Below are 27,558 nucleotides of genomic sequence, written 5' to 3'. Positions count from 1 at the left end.
AGTATTTTCCTAGCTAATCTCACAGTCACCAGGGCAGATTGCCAGATGCTGTGAAGAGAAGTCTTCCTCAAAGGTGGGAGGACAATGCATTTTAAGAGAAGTGAAGTGCTTCTGCTTTTCTGGTCAAGGTGGACCAAGAAATCTGGGATAATTCTGCAGGAGATAGGTGGTGGCTTTTTTGGCTAAATGTAATCTATGATGCTCCTTCATACATGGATTTATTAAACTGCCATTAGGAGACTTTGATAAAGTAAGAATTAGGATCATTTCATTCTCATGTGGTAAATTAGAACACTGGAATGGAGCAGAGAATAGAATGTCCGTTAGTCCTTTATTTTGCATTTTGTCCCAGAAATTCTACATGCTTGCTATGTTGTAGAATCCTTGTTAGAGAGTAGAGGAAGTCTGTTACCTTGTGTAATACTATAAGTTACAGTAGGAAATATAGATTTGGTCTTAATCCCATTCCTGGCATACAGCTCCTAAAACCCTTGGTTTTCTTGTAATGAGAGCCATAAAAATGTTTTATTTAATGAGATGATTTGAGGGGAAAGCCCATAAGGATGGCAGCTGGTTGCCTGGAGAACCAACCATGTGATTAGAGTGTTGGAACTTTCAGCCCCACCCGACTGCTGGGGAGGGGAGAGAGTAGATTGTCATTATTGGCCATTGGTTTAATCAGTCGTGTCCCTGTAATGAAGCCTCTATAAAATATACCCCAAAAGGACAAGGTTTGCAGAGTTTCCAGGGTGGTGAACACGTGAACACTCAGGGGGAGTAACATGCCCAGAGAGCATGGAAGCTCCCACTCTTTCCCCATACCTTGCCCTATATGTCTCTTCCATCTGGCTGTTCCTGCTGTCCTTTTATAATACACCAGTAATCTAGTAAGTAACACATTTCTCTGAGTTCTGTGAGCCATTCTAGCAAACCAGTTGTCCTACGGAGCAGGTCCTTAGAACCCTTAATCTGTAGCTGGTCAGTCAGGGTAACACGTGACACAATCTGGATTTCAGATTGGTGTCTGAAGCAGGGTTTGAGGGGAAGTCTTGGACTGAGCAGCTGCCCTGACGCACCCATCCCAGATAACCAAGACTTAGTTTTAACTGAAAGGTGCTAGTTACAAAGCCTAGAGTTAAGGGGGAGGTATTTGGTTGGGGCTACAACAAACCACTAACTCCTCAGTGGAAAAAAAAAATCACTATTAGTACTTAAACAATGATCAGTACCTATTAGATCAAGACAGAGAAGTGTTCAAAACACAGATCACAGAGGGTGTGACCAATGGGTAGGTGACAGTCTCTGAACAATAAAGTCCTTTTTCTTTTTTTTTTTTTTACATAAAATATGGATACCATCTTCCTTAGTATTTATTTTGGGAAGTGGAAATAATGTAAATCACACACCATGGTGCTTAGTATAGACAGATTTTTCAATATGTAATGGCTATTATAATCACAATGGCTCAGAAGTATGTATGGTTTTCTTGGGAACCCATCAGGGTTTTCCAGTGTCCTAGTTAAGATTTTAGGGGGATGGATTTCCAGTTCTTCTCCCTTACCATATATCTTAGCTTGGGCAACTATAGCAAATTACCAAACTGGATGGTTTAGACATCAGTCTATTTCTCAAATTTCTGGAGCCTTGGAAGCTCAAGATCAGCTCAAGTGCAGCTAATTTGGTTTTTGGTGTGGGCCCTCTTCCTGGTTTGTAGATGGCTGTCTTGTGTGTCTCCACAGGGCAGCAGAGAGAAAGCAAGCTCTCGTCTCTTACAAAGGCCTCACCTTCAAGACCTAATTACCTTTCTAAAGGCCTCATCATCAAATACCATCACACTGGGAAATAGAGTTTCAATACACAAATTTTGGGGAGATAGTCTGTAACTCCATATTTTACAACTTGGCAAAACTAGGTAGACGTTGTCTCAGCAGCTGTTTTTCCAGAACCAAAGGCTAGAAAGAAGAGAATAGTGATCATTTTAAGAAAAGGTAAAGTTAGGGCAGCCCAGGTGGCTCAGCAGTTTGGCACTGTCTTTGGCCCAGGCCGTGATCCTGGAGACCCGGGATCGAGTCTCATGTCAGGCTCCCTGAATGGAGCCTGCTTCTCCCTCTCCCTCTGCCTGTGTCTCTGCCTCTTTCTATGGGTCTTTCATGAATAAATAAAATCTTAAAAAAAAAAAAAAAAAGGTAATGTAAACCTTTTTTTCACTCTATTTAAAAATATTGTATTCATTCGTGAGAGACACAGAGAGGCAGAGACATAGGCAGAGGGAGAAGCAGGCTCTCTGCGGGGAGCCCGATGCAGGACTTGATCCCAGGACTCTGGGATCACATCCGGAGCTGAAGGATCAACCACTGAGCCACCCAGGCATCCCAGTCTATATAATTTTTAATGTTAAGATTTGGAAGATAAACTCTTTATTGTGGCCTACTAATATTAAGAAATAGGCCATTTCTCATTTTATCACTAATCAATTTATATTTGAATTGCCAAAATAGCTAGTAGGGAAGCTAAAAAATTGTTGAAAAAAGTGGTCTTTGTCTAAATGTATTAGGATTGTTTACTAATATAAAAATCCCATTTGAACAGTATTCTTAAAGTTATGTCTTACTGATAAGGTTTAATGTTAAATATTTTAACTTTTTAAAAATTATTTGAGAGCAAGCCAACTCCCTACTGAGTGGGGGAGCCTGATGTGGGGCTCTATCCTAGGACCCTGAGATCATGACCTGAGCTGCAATCAAGAGTTGGACACTTAACTGCCTGAGCCACCCGGGTGCCCCCTATTGTTAAATATTTTCTAAGTCTAGTTTTCTTCAATGAAGAAATGTAGAATTTGTGATCTTACTTTCTCCATACAACTGCTATCATCTTTAAATACAGAACTATAAAATCAACCAAATGTTCAAAGTTTTGGTAGGTTTATTTTGATGTAACTTGCTTTTTACTCTTTTGCATAACCTATAGCTCAGATCTTATAAGTTTTCAGAAGTTTTATGGGAATTCAGAGAGAAAAGAAACATCTGCATTGGCACTAAAACTTTTTGTTTACATAATTGATTTTTGGTATTAACATCACTTTTCCCAAAGGTAACTTTATGGAGTATTTTCACAAAAGAATCCTATTCTAAAACTCTTTAAGAATGTGCATTTGGTTAAATCCAGAAATTCACTGGGAAAGACTCCTCAACCATATGTATTTTAAATATATGTAATTAGAGCCATTATAATAAGGCTAATGTTAATTATCAAACTTTAATTTCATCTTGTTAAAATATGATTGCTAAGAGCCTTAGATTTTATAAGGCATATTATAACCTTAAAATTCTTATTTCTTTAAATAAATGAACACCATTGTGTGATGTGCATAGAGTTTATTTGGTTTATCTATCAGTTTCTACAATAATACAGTTGACCAGAAGCAGTTCCCATAATGTGCATCTGCACCCCATGTCTACAATGTTGTATTCCGTATGGTATTTTGGAAGGCTAGAAAAGGAGAGAAAGTCAAGATTTCACAGTATCGGTGAAAACTTTATCATGAAATAAATTTAATTCATTAGTATTTCATCGATTTTTTTAATCAGAAAACAGCAAAATTACATTGTTAGATATATTATTTACAGTGAAAACATGGAAGACTCAACAAAGCATCAGTAAGTTTATCAACAGACCTAAGAAACCACCCCGCCCCTCTTTGCAGGGTCCTTTTCTTTGAAATGAAACTTGTGATAAATCAAACTTTGTATCCTTAAGCACCAGCTAGACAATTTTAAGTTTTCTTTCAGTTTTATAAAATATTCCTACTTCGAAAGGCAAAGTGAATGTAAAAATGTGAACGTAATTAAATCACTGACCTGGATACTTTTTATTGCAACATTCGCAATGTTTTACAACTATATTCACTTCTTTGAATGAATTTGCTTATAGGCTTGAAACAAAAGCATTTGCCTTTTGTCTTGAAAAAAACACCCTCAAAAAAGTAATCATTTTTGAAACTGTACAATTGTTTTTCATCCAGTGTTTAAATATGCAGCTTGGTCCTTGGAGATTATGTTACATAAAGTCCAGCTTCTTGGATAATTTGTTATACCAAACAATTAAAAAACCCTTGACCTACCACAAAATATTACTGATATTAAGTCATGTATATAGAACATACCAGTGTACTCAGATTATCCTGTTAATAGGTGCTTAAACTAATGTACAATCAGGTTTTAAAACTTTAACAGTTAAATTTCCATTCATTATGTAAAAAATGAAAGCTCTAAAAGACCCTTTGAATTCTGTACTTCAGAAACACTAATACTATTAAGGCATTACTTAATGAACAGACTCTATGGAAAGTAACTAGTATGCCTGTTGGAGAGCTAGTCAGATTTTAAGGCAGTCAGAAGATTCATTTTTTTCACTTTAAGGCTCTTGCATACTTAAATTTTATTCTATGCAGGCATTAGTCTGTGTAATTTAAATATTCAGTAAGTGTCAATTACGGAAATCAAAAGCCTTTATATAAAACAAATGGATAGTTTAGAACTCCTTCAACCTATTTTTTTAAAAAGATTATTTCATATATCTCATCCCTTTGGAGAATTTCTTCATTATCAGAAGCTGGCAATAAAGGGAGAAAATATAGCATTACAAAAAGTTCTACTAATACCAAACCACATTATATGTATCATTCATATTTAAAATAATAGTGCAACGAAAAATTTTTTCTTCATTACTATCCATTAGTTGTGTAATATTTTAAACTCAATTTGGCTGTGTATGGATTCTAAAGTTTACATTGCAAATAAAGCCTAATATTTAAACATAAGTTTCAATATTCTATCAATTATATATGGTCATGATAAATAAAACAGCAAGGTTTTACCTCATTTACTAACCTCAACAATCTAAGTGTTCATTAAGTGAAACCTGCAGAAATGTAGCTAACTTCGTATTTCTTTTGTTCAGTTTTCTGATAACTTCCAAAAGTACAGAAATCAAGATATATTTTAAAATTCAGTATCACTTATGTTCATTGAATTAATAGGACACACGGTGGTGCCAAATTAAATAGAAGCAAAGGGAAAATCTGTTTAGGCTCAGAAACAGCTTTTGCGTATTTTCATTGTATTTACAAAATTCAAAATCATTGAAAATAATCACTTTAATTTCAGTAATAGAATTTTGCAATGCAACTCCTCTAGTTTATGTTTCTACCAATTTCCAATATAATTTGATACTTTCAGAGTTTAGGGAAAATGTGTCATTTATTATGATTTTATTCAAATACTATGCTTAACTATATTATTAGACTTCTACATGAAAAAATATTGCCATAGAATTTTTAAGTTCATAATTTTCAAAAGCAAATATAAAACCAATTAAAAAATGTTAAATGTGAATACAAGTTACTTACAAGATCTTTTAGGCCACAAACAATGTATATATAAGCTCAGTGAAGTACTTAGTAGATGCAAGACTTGAAAGCAGTCCTTATATGGAAATATGAGTATGAGATGTGCTATCTTCTGAGTAGTCAGTTAATTATTTTTTTCTGAGAGCTTTTTCTAAGAGCAAAGTAGATGTAGAATTGCAAACAAAGGCTTAAAGTCCACAGAATTTTTGCAGCATCTAGCACAGACATACAATATAATTTGATGTGGGGAAATAAATATATTAATCCAATTATTGTTCCAAGAGACCTGCCCCTTATTAATTTGAACAAATATGATCTTAAATCTGTATAGAACAAATGGAAATCTGCAAAAAGATTCATCCCAAAACTAAATATGGGTGATCTTCCTGTCATTCATTTTATTACTAAGGTTAAGAGCAGGACAAGGAACAGAAGACAAAAATGTCAGAATAAAGTAATTTTGAAAGAAAAAAAAAACAGGTATAAAAGTAATCTTCCAACAAATAAGATTAGGAAGCAAATAATACTGAAATGCTAAATAAAATCTGTACAGTAAATGTAACTAAACTCCTAGCTTATCTTTTTTTCTAATTCTTCCTTACACATGTAGAACATTTCTCTAGAGGACATACTGCCTTAATAAATCACCTCAAACTTGTAGTATGTACTAGAATTTTTCATTTTCAATAACTTACGCGAAGGACACTACTTTTCAATAAATTTTTATTTGTGGGTATGAAATTCTTTAGGTTAAATTAGGGTAAGTCCAGTAAGTGATCAAAGTGATTTCCTTTCAGTTATTGTTTAGATGTGCTTTTAAAATGTTTTTCATTTAAAAAAAAAAAAAAAAAGTTTTTCATTTAATTATTAGATCCTCCAATTCGGGAATTTTTTCTTAAAGTTCCAAGATAATTTAATTTTATATTATTTTTCCAAAATCTTAGGAAATGAGGAAAAACCTTGATAAAATGATATTCTTTCATTTATAGGTTTACCTGTTATTTTAAAAGAATAATCAAATGCTTATTAATAGTGTTTGTTTAGAATATACATTTATTTTCTAGGTTTACCCAAGTAGATCTGAGACTTGGAATATGTTCCTTTCTCTTGATCAGAATAGTGACTTCTTAGTCAATACCTTCACTGTAAACATTTTTCTTCTACATTTTCCCCACTTATAACAGGAATGTTTTAATGAATTATTGAGCGTATTGAATGGTTTTTCTAAACCATTTTATCATTCAAAACATGTATCTCCTAATAAGAATGTTTTTAAAGTTCCAATTTGTATTGTAAGCCCCCCCTCCTAATTTAAACTTTGTTATACAGATATTAAATCATTGATTCTTCTAAGATCCAAGCATCAAGATAGGTCACATTTCAAAGATAACAAAATTGATAGGTTAAACTGGTTGTCTATAGTTACACAGTAAGTTAGATGAAGCAAGAGGTTCCAGAGGGGTAACACTAAATCCCATTCACCAGCATCTTCCTCACTAATGTTCCCATAAGATAGTTACTAAATAATATGTAACTTAATAAATGCAATTTTCAAGAAATTTCAACTAATAAGTAAGGGTATCATTATAAGATTAGTTTTTGTTTCACTAATTATTACCATATCCTGAAAATATTTACATATTTTCTAGGAAATAAAGTTTATTTTTCTTAGAGCTGTTTTTAAAGCAACATTTCCCTAAATATTAATGTAGCAATAATTCTAAAAGTAATTCAGAAAATAAAACTTCTTCATCACTTGAATACAGTTTTATTCATAATGAGGTAAAGTTTTAAAATTTTTTCTATAGGGCTACGTTATATGTAGCAACAGAGGTTATTAAGATATTAATTGTAATTGAGGATTATTATGAACTACAAAAGTATACGTGTTCACAATTTGTTTTTCTACTCCTAAAGCAATCATGTATATACATTATTTCTTAATGCCTAAAAAGATAAAGAGTCTTGAGTAATTTTATTTTGTTTCCTACTCTGTGAATCATTGTCTTCCCATTTTGTGGGGAGATTAATTCTGGAATGGGAATGAAGAGCCCAAGATTGCTATATCTAGTACTCCAAAGCCATACTTTTTTAGACCTTGGATCCTTAACCTACATTTAAAAATCACCTTTTAAATTTCAGATTTTTTTGTTCCTTAAATTTTACTCTAATCCATTTAATTAGACGTATCTAAATACTTCAAAAAGGTCACATCTAATCTTACTCTTTCTGATGGACTGATTAGCTTATGAACATCCAGTTTACATAAGTGAAGGAAATAAGCTTTTATGCTACATTCCAGTTAACATTTCTATTAGGAATAAAAAGTTAGATCATGTTATAATTTTTAATTTAAGGAGACCTTGGGTTTACTTAGAAACTTCAAAACTATTATATAACTCTACTAGGCCCTTTAATCTGAACATAGTATTTTAATGTCACCAAAAGTAGCGAACACCTTATATCCAATGCTTGACAGAGGGTTAAAAACCAGAATGACATCAGAAGCAATGTATGGGGGATGATGGTGGGGGAGTGCACATGCTACTTTGCTGACAAAAAAAATCTCCGGTAAATCACAACACTTACAAATTGCTACCAGTTGCCTTGAAGGAATGGCTACATAGCAGAGCCAGCATTAATATGTCAAATAAGTTTGAAAGGGACATCTTCTTTTCCCTTCCAGAGCCCAAATTTCTCATGAAACAAATTATCTTCACAAATTCTATACTACTAAAGTCCCCTTTGCCTTCAAAACAAAACCTCTAACTCCTAAGCACATAGAAGGCTATAATAATTTATATTTACTAGTTTAACTTTTCACATGACAGTGAGAAGGGCTTTATAAATCTTCAGTAAATCGTTAATTATGAAAAGAATAAATAACTGAAGTTTTAGGTCATCTTAAACAACCATGATATCATTATGAGCAAAGATACTGGCATTTTTAATAGGTTAAACCTCCCCAGAAAGAAGGGACAGTTGTTCAAGAAAATAATGCACTTTAGTGTAATGAAAAGGAAGTTTAATATACACAAATAAAATAGAAAAAAAAATTTCTTACAGATTGGTTAGTGGTAATGTTATTCAAAAGTTGCCTTTCAAACCTGAAAGACCTAGCTTGCTTTATTATCTTTTGTACACTATTAAAAAAGAGTGTTTTGTCACAAATGAATAATGAACAGAGATACGTCATCAACATGTTTACAATCAGGAAATATCTAAAACCCACTTACAATTGACTAAAAAAATAGGTAAAGATAATTAGAATATTTAAAGTAAGGTAAAAGCTAATCTGGTTACAGGTGAGATAATAATTGTCATACAGATTTAGGAGTGGGGGAGCTAAATGCTTGAAACAGTCTGTTGGTTTCATTTGGTAAGACTATGAAAAAAGAAAAAGTGTGGCTACATGTGGCTATTATTTCAGCACAAATTGTGAAGTTATGGCCCCACTCACAGCAATAAAATGCACCAAAACAAAAAGCAAACCAAATAGGCTTCCTCAGGTGACACAAACTTTAGTGTCTTTTCTCAGGGGTTTTCCACTATTTTCTGGTTAATGTAACAACCCTACATGTGTAAATAAAATATCAGATTCAAAGTATCTTTTTCACTGAGTAAGAAAGCTGCTATTTATATCTTAGAAAACTCCAAGAATTTGTAAAACCTGTTCATAATTTAATCAAATGTCTTTTTTTAACCCCTTGGTATAAAAATTTATAGATGAATTTCATATTCCATCACAGTTACATGGTCCAGTGCATTTTAGAATATTTGGACATTATCAAAGCTGTCCTTTCCCAATGCAAACATTTATGAAAACTTTAAGCACTTTTCAAACAAGTGACATGATATGGAACTACTTACACTTTTGGCTCTCACTTCTTTTAAGTACAAATGTGATTATTCACCACAGCAAAACTGTTTGACTATTTTACAGTATCTATCAACAAGAAGTTCTCTGTTAGATAGAGGAAGCTACAGTGTATTCTGAAGCTATTTCCCGAGAGCTAGTTTAGTAGACAGAAAGAACTTTGGGCTCATCTTACTTTTCCTTCCTTTTTTTTTGTAAAGTAAATTTTCCATTATGCATATACTATACTATCATCATCTTTCATTGGATTAAGATTAGCTGGGAAGTAGCTACATATTTTTAGCGAGATCACGGATGACAATGGACCTCCTTAGTTCATGCTGGTGCTTAGGTTAAATCACATCTAATGTGAAATTTCGAATTACATCCAGAGCTCCAGTATCAAAGCCACACATATCCAACATGCCTCTATCATCTGGGTCTGCAATGGTAAAACCATTCGATGTCATTCCACAAACAATCAATTTAGCTGGAATGTCCATTTTCTGTTGGAAAAGATCAAAATACGTAAAATTTATATAAGCAAAAGCAAATAACCTCCAAAATTAAAGCACTTCAAATTCTATCACAACTTATTACAAAGTCAATTTTTTTCTCTCTATAAAATTTCTTAATCTTTTAGGGCCAGAGTCTATGATCTTCAGAAGAACAGAAAATAAAATTATGTAGACAGCCTGCCTGAAATTCCTGCTTCTCTGTTCCATGGGCCATAGAGTACATTCCTTTGCAGCTTAGAGGCTTTTTACTCATGAAACCTGTCAGGACATTTGGGGGCATCAGATATTTTTACCAGTATATCAAACACTGGGGCAGTGTATGTGGGTATATATAAAGAAATATTACCCTGCAATTATCAACTTTTGGTCTTTGGTTGGTTGTGTTATATATGAAACATACATGTCACATGTAAGAACTTATTTTCCACAGCTATGGCTTAACGTTACAATAATTGAATTTTGGAGAAGAACCAATAGTCACTGAGTATGCAGTATGTCAGATACCATAATGAGCTCTTTAATTTATTTAATATAATTGTTGCAATAACTCTAAAAGGTAAGTAGTACTATTAGATACTATGACATGTATCAGTTAATTTGCTAAGGTCCATACTAAAAAAGAAAGACCCAGGACATTCAACCCAGGCTGCCTTGACTACAGGTTCTATTCTCTCCCTTTGTCTCAAACTTATACATTAGAATTCCTAGGAGATTTGTTAAAACATAATCCAACTCTCCAGTTTGATTCAGCAGGTCTCCCATGGGGTCCAGGAATCTGTATTTCTTTTTTTTTTTTTTTGGAATCTGTATTTCTAAGAAGGTCCCAGGCTAAGGCTGCTGGCAGGGAAATCACATTTTGAGAACAAAACTCCTCATCAAATTCTAGTTCTCCTAGTCACATTAGCCACAACTCAAGTGCTTGATAGCCACATGTGACTCGTGGCTACCACACTGGATACTATAGATAAAAACATTTCCATGATTTCAGAGAGCTCAACTGGAGAACACTGATTAGAACACTGAAATAGGGACACCTGGGTGGCTCAGCAGTTGCGTGTCTGCCTTTGGCTCAGGGCACGATCCCAGGGTTCTGGGATTGAGTCCTGCATCGAGCTCCCTGCGTGGAGCCTGATTCTCCCTCTGCCTGTGTCTCTGCCTCTCTCTGTGTGTCTCTCATGAATAAATAAATAAAATCTTAAAAAAAAAAAAAGAAAGAAAGAAAGAAAGAAAGAAAGAAAGAAAGAAAGAAAGAAAGAAAGAACACTGAAATAGCCATAAAACTTAAAACACAGCTTATAGCTTTAATTTTACATAGTCCTTTTGCAGAGGATATTTTAGTAATGTATAGAATTGGGACTAGTTAAAATAAGTCATACATGTATATCCCATTTTCTGTTGTAAAGATTTATTTATTTATTCATGAGAGACAGTGAGAGAGGCAGAGACACAGGTAGAGGGAGAAGCAGGCTCCATGCAGGGAGCCCGATGCGGGACTCGATCCCAGGACTCCAGGATCACGCCCTGGGCCGAAGACAGATGCTCAACTGCTGAGCCACCCAGGTGTCCCAATATAGCTAATATTTTTTATTTCAAGTATTGTTGAACTTGTGTTGTATCCCTATGCAAAGATACAGAACTATCTTCAGTATGTTTTAGAAAAAATACTGAATATTTGAGAATTGATTCTTATTTGGGGTGAGAAAGAATATTAGAATTTTACCTTTCGATACTCCTTCAGAGCAACAGCAGGATGGATACTTCCAGCAAAGGTCTCATTATCAGTGAAGACAATGAAGACATCAGCAGCTGTGTTTGTCTTCTGAGCCCAGATCATTGGAAGAGAGCAATCAGTTCCACCTGCTGGGATCTAACTCAGATCAAAAAAATGGTTAAGAATAAAAGTGCCCTAGTTTACTTACGGAGATGTCTGAAATAATACTTAAAAATACTATTTTTTACATCATCATTTTGTTTACAGCCAATATATAGACCTTCTCAAAGCATGTGTATATATTTATTATTCTGTGCTCTGGGAAAATTGAGATAAAACTATTTGTTTTCATAAACTTATTAATATTACACATGACATCAAAATAAGATTATTATTATAGAACACATGTTAAGTAAACTTAATAAAAACAGTTCCTTACCTGACTCATAGCCATTAAAACTTGTTGTAATGTCATATCTGTAGTTACTGGACATGGTACCATTTCATCTGAAAAAGCAACTACATAAGAATCTTTTTCTGTTCGTGTAACAACCTGAAAAAAATCAAAGGTGGTAACTTTCAGCAGATTCAGGTAAAATAGAGTATCTTAAAGTTCATTAAACTTCATTTTTAGAATATGCTTATTTTTGGGGCACCTGGGTGGCTCATTCAGTTAAACATTAAACATCTGTCTTCTGCTCATGATCCTGGGTCCTGAGATCGAGCCTGAGTCAGGCTCCCTGTTCAGCAGGGAGTGTGCTTCTCCATCTCACTCTGCCTCTGTTCCCCTGCTTTTGTGCGCTCTCTTTCTGTCTCCAATAAATAAATAAAATCTTAAAAAAAATGTTTATTTTATTTTTATTTTTGTTTTGGAACTACACAGTAACAGTATAGCTTTCAAGGTACTTTCACAAACTGTTACAAAGAAATTGGTTCTCATAACTGTGCTTTGAATCAAATAGAGTATATGTTCTTGTCATTTTATTAAAGAATAAAGCCACAGAAGAGAAGGGACAGTCAGGCTAGATCCAAAGTATCCTGACTGTTGTTCTTGGTTCCTGATCTTTTAATTTCTATATTTAATAATACTTTCTCTAAGCATTATCTGCTTCAACAATACATTAATATTTAATATTTTTTAAAATTAAAATTTCTGTTGTTCTTTAGACATGCTTTATAAATATACCTACAATAAACCTAGAACTTTTGAGAGAAAAAGCCTGCACCTGAGTGGGAGGAGTAGAGGAAGAGAGATGATCTTAAGCAGGCTTCATGCCCAGTGTGGAGCCCAATACAGGGCAAAAATCACAACCCTGAGATTATGACCTGAGCCAAAAATCAAGAGTTGGATGCTTAACCAACTGAGCCACCTAGTCTTAAAACTTTGCTTATTTTTAACTATTTTTATATATTGATATTCAATTGAAATAAAATGTGCTAAATAAAGCAAAATGACAAAAACAAGTGAAAACATAATCCTTGATCATATCTAACTTTATAGTTTTGTCCCACATTAAACATTTTTTAGGGTGGCTAAAATTCTTAATTGTCTTAGGTGTTCTCACCATGCACATTGCTGCAGCAACTGTGCTAGCATTGAGTACACTACCCAAAACTCTTTGGTTCATAGAAGCACTGACATCAATAGCCAGCAAAAAACGTTTTCCAGTTGGCTCCACTGTCTAAAAAACAAAAACACACAAAGCAAGTGTTAAAAGCAATCATAGAAATTACAATTAATTTCTAAAAATCATATTATTTTTCATTTGAAAGACTTTTAAGATAAAAGACCTGATTTTTAATTTACCAATTGACAAGAACTTGAAAATGCTTAGCTTTTCTGGAGGAAAATAAGAAAATAAAACCACCTATTTAATAATTCCATTAAAGAAGTTACCATCTTCCTGTTTTTTTTTTTTTTTTTTTAAGAAATCATTCCTCATAAAGTAAACTGAGAATATCTAACAATTTTTTTGTGGTAAAATATAAATAAAATTGCTCTTACATCATTTTTAAGGGTACAATTCCATGAAATTAATTATATTTACAATGGCACGTAAGCACCACTATCTATTTCCAGACCTTTTCATTATCCCAAATACAAACTCCCTACCTATTATTAAAAATTCCCCATTCCCATCTCCCTTTAGCCTCGTGCAACTTCTATCTTCTTTTCTATGAATTTGTCTATTCTAGGTACCTCACATAAATGGAATCATTATAATACCTGTCCCTTAGTGTCTGGCTTATTTCACTTAGCCTAACGTTTTCAAGGTTCATCATTCAAGGTTCATGTCATAGCATGTTTCAAAATCCATTCCTTTGTAAGGCTGAATACTCCATTGTGTGTATATATTTGATTGTGTTTAACCATTTATCTGCTGAACACTTTCTACCTTTCAGCTATTGTGAATAGTGCTCCTTTGAACACTTATCTATAGGTACGTTTGATTCTCTTTTCAATTCTTTAGGGTATATAATTGGTGTAAATGCTGGATGGCATGGTAATTCTATGTTTAACTTTCTGAGGAACAACCAAACTGTTTTCCACAGGGGCTGTACCATTTACATTCCCACCAGCAATGCACTAAGGTTGCAATTTCTCCTATCCTCTCAAAGGCTCCTTTTTTCTGCTTTTATGATAAGAATCAATGATTTACATTTCCCTTATGACTAATGATGCTAAACATCTTTTCATGTGCTAATTGGCCATTGGATATCTTCTTTGGAGAAATGTCTTATTCAAGGACTTTCCTCATTTTTTAATTGGGTTTTTGTATTTTTACTGTGGAGTTGTAGCACTTCTTTATATGTATTCCAAACACTAGAAAGCTATCAAATATATGATCTATAAATATTTTCTCCTATTCTGTAGATTATCTTTTCACTCTTGATAGTGCCCTTTGATAAAAAAAGGGTTATTAAATTTTTTTTTAAATTTTTATTTATTTATGATAGTCACAGAGAGAGAGAGAGAGAGAGAGAGAGAGAGAGAGAGAGAGAGGGGCAGAGACACAGGCAGAGGGAGAAGCAGGCTCCATGCACTGGGAGCCCGATGTGGGATTCGATCTCGGGTCTCCAGGATCGCGCCCTAGGCCGAAGGCAGGCGCCAAACCGTTGCGCCACCTAGGGATCCCAGGGTTATTAAATTTTGATGAAGTCCAATTCATTTACTTTTCCTTTTATTGCCTGTGCTTTGATGTTATATATAAGAATCTATCGCCAAATCTAAAGTCATGAAGCTTTTACTCTATGTTTTCTTCTATGAGTTGTATAGTTTCAGCTCTTAAATATATAGGTCACTGAACCACTTTAATTTTCCTAAGTAATGGTGCAACTTTGTTCCTTTGCACATAGATATCCAGTTTCTCCAGCACCACTTTTTGAAGACTATTTTTTTCTGTACTGAACTGTTTTGACACTCTTGTAAAAAATCAGTGGGACCATACATGTGAGAGTTTATTTCTAGCCTCTGCATTCTATCCTATTGGTCTATGAATTTGCCTTTATGCCAGTACCACATGGTTGTGATTACGGTAGCTTTATGCTGTTTTGAAATCTGTAAGTTTGGAAGCATGAGTCTGCCAAATTTGTTCTTTTTCAAGATTGGTTTTGTTATTTGGGGAGTCCCATTAAAGTCCACATAAATTTTATAGTGAGTTTTTCTATTTCTGCAAAACGTGCTGAATGTGTAGACTGCTTTGAGCAATACTGTAATCACTGCATGTGTACTGAATGCACTACACATACACAGGAAAAGATAATGTGATGTATTACATTAATTTTTGTATATTGAACCATCTTTGTATATTGAAGATAAATATCTTTGTATACTCCCTTTGTTACTGAATTTAGTTACTACTATTTTGCTAAATAAGAAAATCTTAAAATCAAAAATTCTTAAAATCAAATCCTCTGATGTAGGATTTTCAGTCCTAAAAAAATCACTTCCCACCGAGACAACAGAGGTACACTACTGATTAACAAAATGGCAGAGGACCAAGTCAAAGAACTCTACAGGAATAAAAAAAAAATTTTAATTTGGTATTTTTAACCTTATCAAAATGATTTTATAAGATAATTGGGTATTTTCCAAAGGTATGGAGAAATTTTTTACTCATAAACTTACAATGTTAATTACATACCTGCATTTACATGAACTACGAAAAAAAAAAAAAGAATATCTAATAAATGGTTAAACTATTAGTATGATCTTTAAAATGTATTTTTGTAAAATATATCAAGTCCCAACTGGGTCATTTTGTTATAAAGCAAAAATCAAACCATTACCTTAAATGTTTTGTAAAAAGCAGCATCCAAAGCTTTCAAAATTTCCTCATCAGGACGCCACTTCAGTTTTCCTCTAAGCCCATGACCTGTTTTATAAGTTTCTGATGCAATTAAAACATGAAATGGATGTATACGAGCCTAGAAACAAGACAGAGACAGAAATAAATGCAAAACAATCAAATGAAAAATAGTCATTATGTGTCTTAGATTTTATTACTGTAGCTAATAAATGTATTTCCTAAAGAAAAGACAAAAATGAGGACATATTATCTTACATTTCAGAGTTAATTGAAATTTGGTATTATAAAACTCTCAGAACACCTAAAAATGCACTAGTTACATTTCCAGAATTTAGGAGTTAACTTTTTCAATTAGTAGCAGCTAACAAATGCTTAGCGTTTTTTAGATTTTTTTAAAGCTCTTATTTATTTGAGAGGGTGAGCAAAAGTACACACACATGAGTGGGGGGGAAGTGCAGAGGGAGAGGGAGAAGCAGACTCCCTGCTGAGCAGGGGGGATCCACAGACCCAGAAATCATGAATGGAGTTGAAGGCAGACACTCAACCAACTCAGTCAGCAAAGCACCCTAATGCTTACCTTTTTTAACAGTTTTTCATTACATAGTTTTTCACATACTAAAGATACTTCTGAATTTCCTGGTTCAAGAACTGAATTAGCAGTCATTTTTCCTAGGTTCCTTAGTAATGCAGTAAGAGGCATTTCTTGTAACAAAGCCTTCCATACCTATTGAAGTGAAAACATAGGTAGAAATGTAAGGAATTAAGGGGAAATGAATCAGTATAATAGCTGTATCAATAATAATACTATTAACATTCTTTAAGACTTTCTTTTGGGGTTTGAAGTATTTCCTCAATAAAAAGATTTGCACAATGATCAAAGGCTTATCAAATTAACTTGCTCTCTACTATAGTAGGAAAGTGAAGTGTATTCTATGAAGGAACTGCATAGAAGAATTTTACTTATTTTTAATTATTAGCAAGGCAAATTAACTGGCCTATCTGAAGTAGAAATAACACTTAACTGAATGCCAACTACATCTGGGCATTGTGTTAAGTACTTTAAATAAGTATTAATTTCAAGATATATTTTACATTTTTGTTCAAAAGAACTGTATATATAGTTACCGTCTTATAAACTACATATCATAAATTACTTTATATATCACACCTTAAATTTTAATACTCCTGTTTAATCACATGCTATATAATTTACTTACCTCTTTAGACTTTAAATGATTTGTTAGAAGATGTTCCCTAACTAATCTATGTTCTTCTATTAGATGAATGACTTCCAGTTCATCCTTTGTGCGTTTCACTTTCTCTACGGCCTCCAGATACTTTAATAATTTTTCAGTCTCCACAGAAAGTGCTTTTTCTTTATACAATTCGTGGACTTCTTTCCAGCCCTTTGTAATATATTTGGTCACAATAGCAAGTCCTTTAAGAGAATAAGGAATTGAAACAGCATGAGAATTTCTGGGTGATAAACAACGTATATACTGAGAATGCAGTAACTAGATACAGAGGAGCTAAACTCTTTACACTGTGAGGCCGCTTTCTGTGATATAACAGACACATTTAAGCCAACGGAGTCAAATGATCTCGCTTATTTCGTCACAATTGTTTTAATACAAGGCTCTGGAGAAAAATCTCCTATATTCTAAGTCATTTTATTATAGAGCTTTTGGTTTTGTTGTTTTGAGACACCAGCATTAGACAATACCTATCTCAGGTCTACAATCTCAGAATGATTCACAAAGTACAGATCTGTCTCAATCTTCAATTCACTTGTTCCTTTTTGCTACTAAACAAGCATTTATAAATAGCAGAGATAAGTGGAAGTGGACATGTAGGTAAGTAATTTGTTGTTTTTAATAAATGAGAAAGTATTACAGGCCAAATTAAAGAAAGAAACCAAGATGTTTATTTCTTTTGTGATTTCTTTTAATAGTTGAAAGGGCTTTGGATTGGGGGACTGAGGAAGTCTGTGTTCTATCCTACATTCTACCAATAAATGGCTGTGTGACCATTCCAGGCCTTAATTTTACCTCTGTAAAATGGAGAAGAGGATGTTTGAGTTATCATACTCAAAAAGGTCTATGGGGTAAATGCTGGTAAAATAAATAGGACAAGTCACATAATAGAGAGTGGTTAAGATGATGGAACTAAAGAGTATAACCTACTAATGTTTCAGTGAAGTTCTGGCTTACTGCTGCCAAAGAAAGTATTTTCAAAAGAAGCCAGAATAGGTATTTTTATGCGAGATCTTCTGATTTTTTTAAAGTGATGTTAGCCATGAATTCATTTTTTTCTAAAATACTGGCCGAATAAATCCATCTTTAAGGCAGATTGAGCCTATGTGATATCTCTGGACTCTAAATAATTTGATCAAAAGTCAATACTAATATGTAGGATCTTCTAAAGTACTTTGACTCTTCCAGATTTTAGTACAAAATCTAATGTTGTCTTAAATTACTAAATGTTTCATATGTGAGCACATCTTCTATTTTGTCTTTCCAGTTAAAATATAACTTCTTAAAGGCAGTCATCTTACTCAAGTTCTATGCTGGCCACATGGTAAGTACATAATAAAAAACTGATTGATTAAATCACATTTTCTTGTTTTATATGTTTTAAATACACATTTCAGTTAAAGTATTAAAACATTACTTATTTGATAGCTTAGACTATATTTCCAAATTCTTTTTACTCTGAGAAGCTTAGGGTCTCTTATCCCTGAACATACTATTATTCAAAGATTTTAAGTACGAGTTCTGCCCTCAAAAAATTTAGAATTAAAGAATACCATCTGTGGGAGCAGGTTTAGGGAACATCAACTAATTCCTCATTTTATAGACCAAGAATCCAAAACCCAGAATAACTATTTGCACAAATTCAGAAACTAATTTTTCCAATTAGAACTAGCACTTAGGTACACACAACCATGTAATGTTTCAACAGACAAAGCTGGATCCCTCCCTACCTTCTTATACTGAATCAAAAATTTAAAAATAAAAAATTAAAGCATGAATATGTTAAGGGAAAAAAACATAGGTATTTTTATAACTTTAGGTTGGAAAAGGCCATTCTAAACCTAACACAAAACAAGTATCTATGAAGAAAAATGGTAAGTTTCATTACATTAAAATTCCAAACTTCAATATGCCAGAAACCCCCATCAAAAAAAATTGAAAGACAAAGAAAAAAAAGAAAAGCGGAGGGGAAGTGCATGCTATGTATATAATAAGTTATAAATTCCTATATGTTCCAAGTTCTTAGAACAATGCCCATCCATTAGGTGCTCAATAAATATTTGTTGAATGAATGAATGGTGACAATATTCAGAATAGCAACTCAATGGATAAAAGGGCAAAGATACACTCCACAAAGTTACAAATAATCAGCAGTGCCCATAAATTCAGTAAGATATAATTTTTCACCTATTCTATTTTGCAAAGATTAAAACACACCGGTAATAATCAGTGTTCAAATACAGGGGAAACTGGCCACTTCTAAATACTCTTTGTGGGTTTACCTATTATATAAATATTTACATTATTCAAGTTTTTTCACTGTAGTATTTTTGTAATCGCATAAAAAACCAGAATCTATTTAACTGTCATCAGTAAGAGACTCGCTAAATAAATTATAGTATATTCATACGATGGTATATAAGCAACCATTTCTACTGACTTGAAGAAATATCAATATGTTTTTAATTGAAATGAAGAAAGTATAAAAAATTTAAAAGTAAAACAGTGTATGTTTAGGAGTAATGTTCAACACAGTGATTTCTTTTGAAGGGCAGGACTCCTACTTTCTGCACTATATTTTTATGTATTATCCAGCTATTTTAAAACAATTTCTAATAAAAAACCAAAATACAAATGGGTTTGTTTACATAAATATTTGTAATACTTTGCTGCTTAAATTTCATTTTAAAAAGTCCATTCATAATAAAATGGATAAATTAGGAATTAATGAGGAGCTGGCTTTTCAAGTTTCACTTCTGGTATTAAAAAAGAGCGAATTTTGGAAATGTTGTGTAACTTCATACTTTACATTATTCTTGCCCAAAAGTTTTTCTTATTTCCCTTCTAAGAAGGACTAGGTAATTATCATACATTCACCTAACTTCTCAAAAGTCTCTTCCCATAGACATAGAAAAACTGCCCCAAGTTACCATGTCCCCTGGCTGACTGCTTGGAGATAATTAACATCCTGAATTGTTAAGTTCAGCACTATTTCAGGTAGCCTTTAGGTTCCATGGAACATAAATCCTAGGAAGACAGGGAGGGAAAAAAATCATAAGGGACTAGAGCAGTGTAGCCTGGCTATCTGCCATCTACTGGCTTAGGAGGTGTTTTGCTTACTACAACTTTAATCATGTCCATGCTGCTTTCATAGTCCATAATCACTTGGGTAAGCATTCTAGTTAGCATGGTGACATTTTGAGATTTAAAATGTTAACCTGTAAATCTGTCCTTGGATTCTTGATTAGTAATGTCTGGATTGCCTGTGGTTGGAGTTTAATTCCAGGTTGGCATCAAAACATTTCAATTAGTCAACCAATGTATTTTGAGACTAAAAGGCTATTTCTAGAAGATATTATACGATCATCTTATGTCAAATAAAAATTTGCTATTTATCAGATATCTGCAACCTCCCCCAACCCAAAGATCTTATGCTTACCTTCACTGGAAGGTTTAAGATGTGACAATCTTAATAGATCTTTGTGAGACCAGCCATTTCTTTGTTTATACTTTGTAACTGCCAGAGCAAGGGCCATGCCCCCCTTTTCATTGTACCAGTCTGCTATAGCCTTCCGGAGGGCACGGCCCCACATGCCACATTTCATGCTTTCCTTCAGATCTTTCTTAAACTGGATAAAAGTAAAGAGATGTGTAGGAATGCGACAAACTTCAGAAACAGCTTTAAATGCTGCTTGTTTTGTGCTTATGTCAGAACACTGAGAGCAAATGGCAAGTGCAAAGAGCATAGGCTCTTGCTTTGCGGTTCTGCCTTCCTGACTAAATGACTTTATTTCCTGGATCACTTCACATCCTCTTCCATCTTCAATCAGTCTAATTAAAGCTTCAGCATTTTCAAGGCCCAACTTCTGTTCTTTGATATAATAAGTTCCACCTTCAGAACCAAAACATAAGAACCGGTGTAGTCGATTCATATCAGTGACTTGCCATACATATCCATCTTCAGAATTGGTTATCTGCTTCTCATTCAGCGGTTGCATTTGGTTTACGGATTCCTCCATTTTTCTGTCTTTTAGGAAACCTACCAAAAAGCAAAATGTTATCATAGCTAGAAACAAAACAGTAAAATTACAAAAAGGAAAACATTTATTAATCTATGCTTTTTAAAATGTTATAAAACCTTTATTTTTTTTAAAGATTTAATTAGAGAGACTGAGCACGCACATGTGCATGGGCACTCTTTTTTTTTTTTTTTAAGATTTTATTTATTTATTCATGAGAGACACAGAAAGAGGCAGAGATACAGACAGAGGGAGAATTAGGCTCCATGCAGGGAGCCTGACGTGGGACTTGATCCTGGGTCTCCAGGATCACACCCTGGGCCGAAGGCGGCGCTAAACCGCTGAGCCATCTGGGCTGCCCCTACATGGGCACTCTTGCAGGAGATAGGCAGAGGGAGAAACAGACTCTGGGCTAAGGGCTCGATCCCAGGACACTGAGATCATGACCTCAGCCAAAGTCAGATGCTTAACCAAATGAGCCACCTAGGTGCCCCTGTTACAAAATCTCTTAACTTGAAAGTATTTTTTAAGCTTGTTAAATGGTAGTATGATAACCAGAACCAACAACTAGAAGGTTATTACATTTTTAAGGCATAGTTGGTTGCTTCAGAGACTAGGCAGGTAGCTCAGCATGGGGTCTGGAGGCCCAGAGAGAATAAAAGGAGTAGGGAGGGCAGCTATGGTAGCTGAGGCTCAAAAAGATCTTAGTCTCTTTACTCCCAGAATAACTGTGTACACAGTTTTGGTTGGGTATCTAACATTCATCCCTTCCCTCCCCTTTTTCCCTAGCAATAAAGTCCTTCAGGGAAGGCTAGACCTTTCTCCAGCCCGAAGGGAGGATTCGTTTCTCTAAGCCAGCTTTCAAACTCTGTATCAGAATTCTTGAATTGCTAGTTAAAACACTGAATGGTGGGCTCCATTCACCATCCCTAAAGTTTCTTTTTAAAATTCAGTATGTCTGGAGTGAGGCCTGTGTATTTGTACTTATAACAAGTCTCCAGGTGATGCTCTCATTTCTTTTGCCGCGTGACAAGTTTAAGTAATGGGCATGTAACTGGCCAGTATAACATATTAAGTCTGCAGAGAATTTTTTTTTTTAAGATTTTATTTATTTATTCATGAGAGATACACAGACAAAGGCAGAGACACAGGCAGAGGGAGAAGCAGGCTCCCTTAGGGGAGCCTAATGTGGGATTCGATCCTAAGACCCAGGGATCACAACCTGAGCCAAAGGCAGAAGCCCAACCACTGAGCCACCCAGGTGCCTCTGCAGAGAATACTTCTGAGGTTTTCTTTATTCTTAAAAGTGGGACTGGGCTCTTAAAAAAGAATGCTCCCTGTTCTACCTCCAGACATTCAATTACAAGTGATGCCTGGAGTGGTGGGCTTGAGTCATGCGGGAATCAGTTTAAGACACACTAATTTATAAGGATGGTAGAACTGGAAAAAAAAAAATAGAAAGAATCTGGATCCTTGGTATCATTCAGCTACCTGGAAATGCCTTACTTACAAATTTCATAACATATAATAAATGCATCCTTATTGTTTAAGTCATTTATAATTTATGTGATCTTGTAACAACCTGTACTTTTCTCCATCATCTCTAAAACTAGTAGAACTGGCTGTGTGGCAACAATATCCCTTTTTATCCTCTTAATGGAGGAGCCACAACTGTTCACTACTGTATCAGTTCACCGCTACTCTTACTATAGTAGAGCTGCTTATCCAGGTACCCCAAGTGTCCTGCCTATACCATCAGAGTGCAACAGGCTTCCCTCAATGGCAAACAAAACAAACAACACAATCAACAACAAGAAAAAATCCTTAACCAGCATTTACTGCATATAATGTGTAAGAAATTAAAGAGGCTCCTGTTCAATTTAAAAAAAAAAAAAAAAAAGTTTTTTTTCCTGCCCTTGGAAAAACCACATTCTATTTGGTGAGGTAGAAATATATACATAATACAAAGCAAACTGTAACTAAGTCCTCTAATAAAAATGTACTGTGAATCAGCAGAAAATAAAATAATGCTGTCTTAATAATGCAAGAAGACTTGTGCCGAGAAGGCAAAATGTAAAACTAGTATATTAAGTTTGGGAGGGGGAATGTATTCCAGAAAGGGATTTCTGAAATCTTGCTGTCTTTAGATTTTAGAAAAAGAACTAAGTATATGGCATAGCTGTGAAGAAATGTTGACAGATAAGACAGTAACAGAGCAACACAAGGTAAAAGAAATTTTGTTTTGATGATGATAAAAGCTTGAGGCTGTTTATGTATTGTAGAGAAGCCTTAAGATGGAATCTTGGTGAATATTAATAATTAAGAGCTAAGGAGAAGGGTGCCTCGATGGCTCAGCTGGTTGGGTGTCTGCCTTCGGTTCAGGTCATGATCTTTGGGCCCTTGGATGGAGCCCTACATTGGGCTTCCTGCTCAGCATAGAGTCTGCTCCCCGAATCCCGCCCTCAAAAATAAATAGAATCATAAAAAAAAGAGTAGGGAGAAAAGGGCCATTTGAAGGAGAAAAGAGAAGGAGGGGTACATAGCAAACCAGGAATAGTAGTATCATGGGCCACAGGGAAGAGAATTTCAAGGAGTCAATGGCTGGTAATATCAAATACTCAGAGACAAAGTAAAATAATGCAGAAAAATGACCACTGGATTTAACAAACAGTAGTGATGAGGAAAGGCAATTGTAGTAGAGTTCTGCAAGGAAGAGCCTGATAACAGTGAGGAGTTATGCAAGTCATGCAATGAGGGAAACTTCACAGGTGACTACTACTCTTTGTTACCAAAAGGGATGGAATCAGAGTGTGTGAGAAGAAGAAGAAAAATCTTTTTACCTTTCTAGATGAGAGGACACGGAGAGTTTGAGGTTGAATGGTTCAATCTGGAGAGTGTAAGATAGTAGAGAAAGGATATAACTGAGGGATGAGATTCCTAAAAGTGGAACAGAATGAGCTTTAAAGCATCCACATTGAGACTGACCTATTGACAGCAAAATAGATTATCTCCTTCACTAAGTGTGAAGATGGGTTTGAGAAAAGAGAATAAGGAAATTGAGGAGGTTCCCAATGTGGGAAGTTTGGTATGCAAGGGAGCAATGAGGATGGGTCTCATAAAGGGCAACACAAAATGGTGTGGGGATAAATGCAAGGGAGAATGGAGAGCCTCACATTTCGAATATGACTGGAGGGGAGCAGTGCTTTGAATTGTGTTGGAAATAATCAGCGTGATATTTCAAATAAAGCTCTGGTATAAAGTAGCTTATATTAGGGCAGGCTTAAGTGTAATGATCATATTATATTAGTCATTAGGGACTGATTTATAATTACCAGTGCAGTATTGGCTGAAACTCCTAGTGCAACAGACGATGCTTCTGCTAATTATTCTCTGCCACCTTTCAATATGGCTTTTATCTGCTTTTCAATCCAAAAAACTTTGAGAATAACAGGCTTCTCAAAGACTGACACTTTAACTGCTAATTCCAGTGGAAAATTTTCTTTCTTTCTTTCTTTCTTTCTTTGGGAAAATTTTCTATTTTACCTTTAAACGGCATTTGACATTGCTAACTTCATCTTTAAGCTTTTATAAAAATACCCTTGGATGGTACTTTAACCTGGCTATTCCTGCTTATTAGTTATATTTGTTAGACGAATAATACTGAAATGATACTCAATATTATGCTAAAACAACAGCTTTCCTGAACCACAGCCCAAGAAGTATGATCTAAAGGTTCCAATCCAAATCTCAAAATTCCCTCCCCTCCAAGTTCTTTCCCTTGTAATTATTCTGTGTGAGCATGTCTAGCTAATAATATTAGTTCCCTTAAGAGCAGGGACCTAACCTTAGTTGTGTTACCCTTCCTCTGAACCTAGAATACCACTTTTAAGAATAAGCAGTATAGTATTAAAATCATTTTCTGAATCATCTAAGAATGATGTGTGACTTTTTTTTCCTGTAATACATTTATTTTGAAATTAAGAATGTGTGCAATTAAAAAAAAGTAATTCAAGCCTTTAAGATAAATTCTGAAAATCAGAAAAAAATGTACTATATGCAGGTAATGGATATACAATCAAGAAAAGTTGAATGTGAAAAAGTTACAAAGAGGAAGTAATGAGTAGGCAGTAAAAATGTCTTCTAGAACAGTATCTCTTTGTAAGGTTTTCTAATATATTTAATGTTAGATATTCAAGTATCTTTTTCAAGTATCTTTTGTTGAGCAAGCAGCAAAATGAACTTTTAAATCTAGGGTGGATACTTAAGAGAAATTCCTAAATGTAATCCTTATTATAAGAAATATAGTTACTTATTCATTACCTCTTCAAAGGAATCTTACCCTTCCATATGTTAATGACAACCATGAAGACAAACATTTTCAACACTTCTGCAGGAAAAAATCCTCAGCTTTTCACATGCTTCTGTGACTCGTCTTTCCAGGATGCAACATAGGACAGTGGAACAGATCACACAAATGGCCCCTCTCTACTTGTTTGTGCAAATTTACCAGAATCAAATTTTTAAAGTGAAATATGAAAAGTGGAATGGCAGCAGTTCTAAGTAATCCTCCTTGTCCCTGAGTGCTGAATTATAAATTAGCTTTAAAATTGGCTGGGTGATAAGAGAGGGGTATAATAAAGAATATCTCGTTTTTGTCCATGTTTCTGGGCAGAGCTTCAAAAATCCTTGGAATTTCCAGATTGATAGGAGTCTCTTTGTTATGCTAATGTGGCAATTCATTCTGGGCTTCTGAATGGGGGCTGGTCACCGGAAAGACTAATCATTTGATTAGAGGGTTGGAATTTTGGGCCAGATCAAACTCCCAGGAGGGGTGTTAAGGCTCAAGACTGGGCTCAACCACACAGTCACCCAATCGTAATCCATAATGCCTCATAATAAAATCCCAAATACAATTTGGGAACATCAATTTCAGTGAAGCTTCCTAACCAGTGAACAAACGTGTGCTGGGAGTATGAACTGCCAGGATTCCACACAGAGGGTATCCCTCTCCTGCCTCTAGAGTTTGGCCTCTATGTGCCTTCCATTTGGCTGTTCTGAGTCATATATCCTTTATATTAAAACCATAATCATAAGGATAATGCTTTTAGTGAGTTATGCGAGTCATTCTAGTGAATTATCGAGGAGGTTATGGGAAGACGTGAATTTGTAGGTAGTTGCATTGACTAGGAACCCTACTTGGGGCTGGTGTCTGAAATAAGGGCAGTCTTTTTGGGGACTTGCCCTTTAACTTGTGGGATCTGAAGCTAACTCTGAAACTGAACTGAATTGCAGGACACGGAGTCTGTGTCAGAGAACTGATCTCAGAACACACACTAAAGGCAAAAGTGACAAAAGAAAATAAAGATCAACTGGACTTCGTCAAAACTTAAAACTTGTGTTTCAAAGGATACCACCAAGAATGTGAAAAGAGATCCCATGGAATGGGAGAAAATACTTGCAAATCATACCTTAAAAAGCTTATATCTAGAATACATAAAAAACTCGTAACTCAATAATAAAATAATAACCTAATTAAAAAATAGGCAAAGCATCTTAGTAGGCACTTCTTCAAAGACATACAAATGGCCAATAAATACATAAAAAGATGCTATCAGTACTCATTGATGTGGAGAACAAAGGCAAAAGAAATATAGGAAAAAATTAAATTTCCTTCGCAGCCCAATGACAAATACTTGGGATAGGCAGAGTGAACTTCCTCCAAGAGCTTAGTTAGTTATTAGCTGCCTCAATGTTAATACTTTGCTAGAGGCAAAAGGCAGCCTAAGCTTGACAAGTCCAACCTCCAGGATCCTGTAAAAATCCCTTTGGAATCTTCCTTTATCTCTACCCTTCCCCCCAAGATAGATGTTAGCAGTCATCCTCCAAGCATATGGGCCCCGATATACATCTGAGATTCATCTAAGGTTTTATTAGACAATAATAAATGACCTTTCCTAACGACAGCTAACCTCTCAATGCCCTCTAGAAACCCTGCTTTCAAATTCTGTAGAGACTTACTCTCAGGTCGCCTGGGTGGCTCAGGGCATGATCCTGGTTGGGGCATGGAGGCCCACATTGGGCTCCCTCTGAGAAGCCTGCTTCTCCCTCTATGTCTCTGCTTCTCTCTGTGTCTCTCAGGAATAAATAAATAAAAATCTTTATAAAAAATAAAAATAAAATATAAAAGATTAAGAAAAAAAAAAAAAAAGAGAGAGAGACTTACTCTCTCCCTAACCCCCTCTCAACTTGAAAGTATACAATCAGCCACTCTTCACAATCCCAGTGCAGTTCTTTGAGCCCACGGGTCCTGTCCCTGTACTTTAATAAACAGCATCCTTTCTGCACTTAAGACACCTCAAGAATTCTTTCTTGACTGTTTCTGAACCCCAACATTTTACACCACTCATCAGGGAAATGCAAATCAAAACTGACTTGAGATGCCACTTCACACTCACTAGGATGGCAACAATCAAAATGACAATGT

At 34.7% G+C, this 27,558-nt stretch overlaps 1 protein-coding gene and 1 long non-coding RNA gene across 10 annotated transcripts in view; one reads left to right on the top strand and one right to left on the bottom strand.

Moving 5' to 3' along the window:
* Positions 1-3,354: 3,354 nt before the first annotated feature.
* The window catches only part of RO60 (Ro60, Y RNA binding protein), a 29,140-nt gene continuing 4,936 nt past the window's right edge, over positions 3,355-27,558 (bottom strand). For 5 of the 9 annotated variants that reach the window (XM_072814871.1, XM_072814873.1, XM_072814872.1 and 2 more), the window contains 8 exons: positions 20,495-21,094; positions 17,020-17,240; positions 16,380-16,526; positions 15,783-15,920; positions 13,058-13,174; positions 11,932-12,045; positions 11,502-11,648; positions 3,355-9,769 (listed from right to left, as the gene is read on the bottom strand). In XM_072814871.1, the coding sequence (XP_072670972.1) occupies positions 9,617-9,769; positions 11,502-11,648; positions 11,932-12,045; positions 13,058-13,174; positions 15,783-15,920; positions 16,380-16,526; positions 17,020-17,240; positions 20,495-21,074 (1,617 nt within the window). In that variant the 5' untranslated portion in view covers positions 21,075-21,094 and the 3' untranslated portion in view covers positions 3,355-9,616. Of the gene's footprint in view, positions 9,770-11,501; positions 11,649-11,931; positions 12,046-13,057; positions 13,175-15,782; positions 15,921-16,379; positions 16,527-17,019; positions 17,241-19,985; positions 20,083-20,494; positions 21,095-23,914; positions 23,957-27,092; positions 27,231-27,558 lie in introns of those variants that run through there. The other 4 variants (XR_012025923.1, XM_072814870.1, XM_072814875.1 and 1 more) reach the window with 4 other exon arrangements.
* LOC140626971 (uncharacterized) lies at positions 9,008-27,282 on the top strand. Its single transcript, XR_012025931.1, has 3 exons — positions 9,008-18,379; positions 23,222-23,299; positions 25,405-27,282. It is a non-coding gene; the product is annotated as an uncharacterized lncRNA (long non-coding RNA).

This window comes from Canis lupus, chromosome 38 (genome assembly GCF_048164855.1).
Source record: "Canis lupus baileyi chromosome 38, mCanLup2.hap1, whole genome shotgun sequence".
Lineage (NCBI taxonomy): Eukaryota > Metazoa > Chordata > Mammalia > Carnivora > Canidae > Canis > Canis lupus.
The sequence above is the reverse complement of the archived record's forward strand: the minus strand, read 5'-3'. Positions and strand labels throughout refer to the sequence as shown.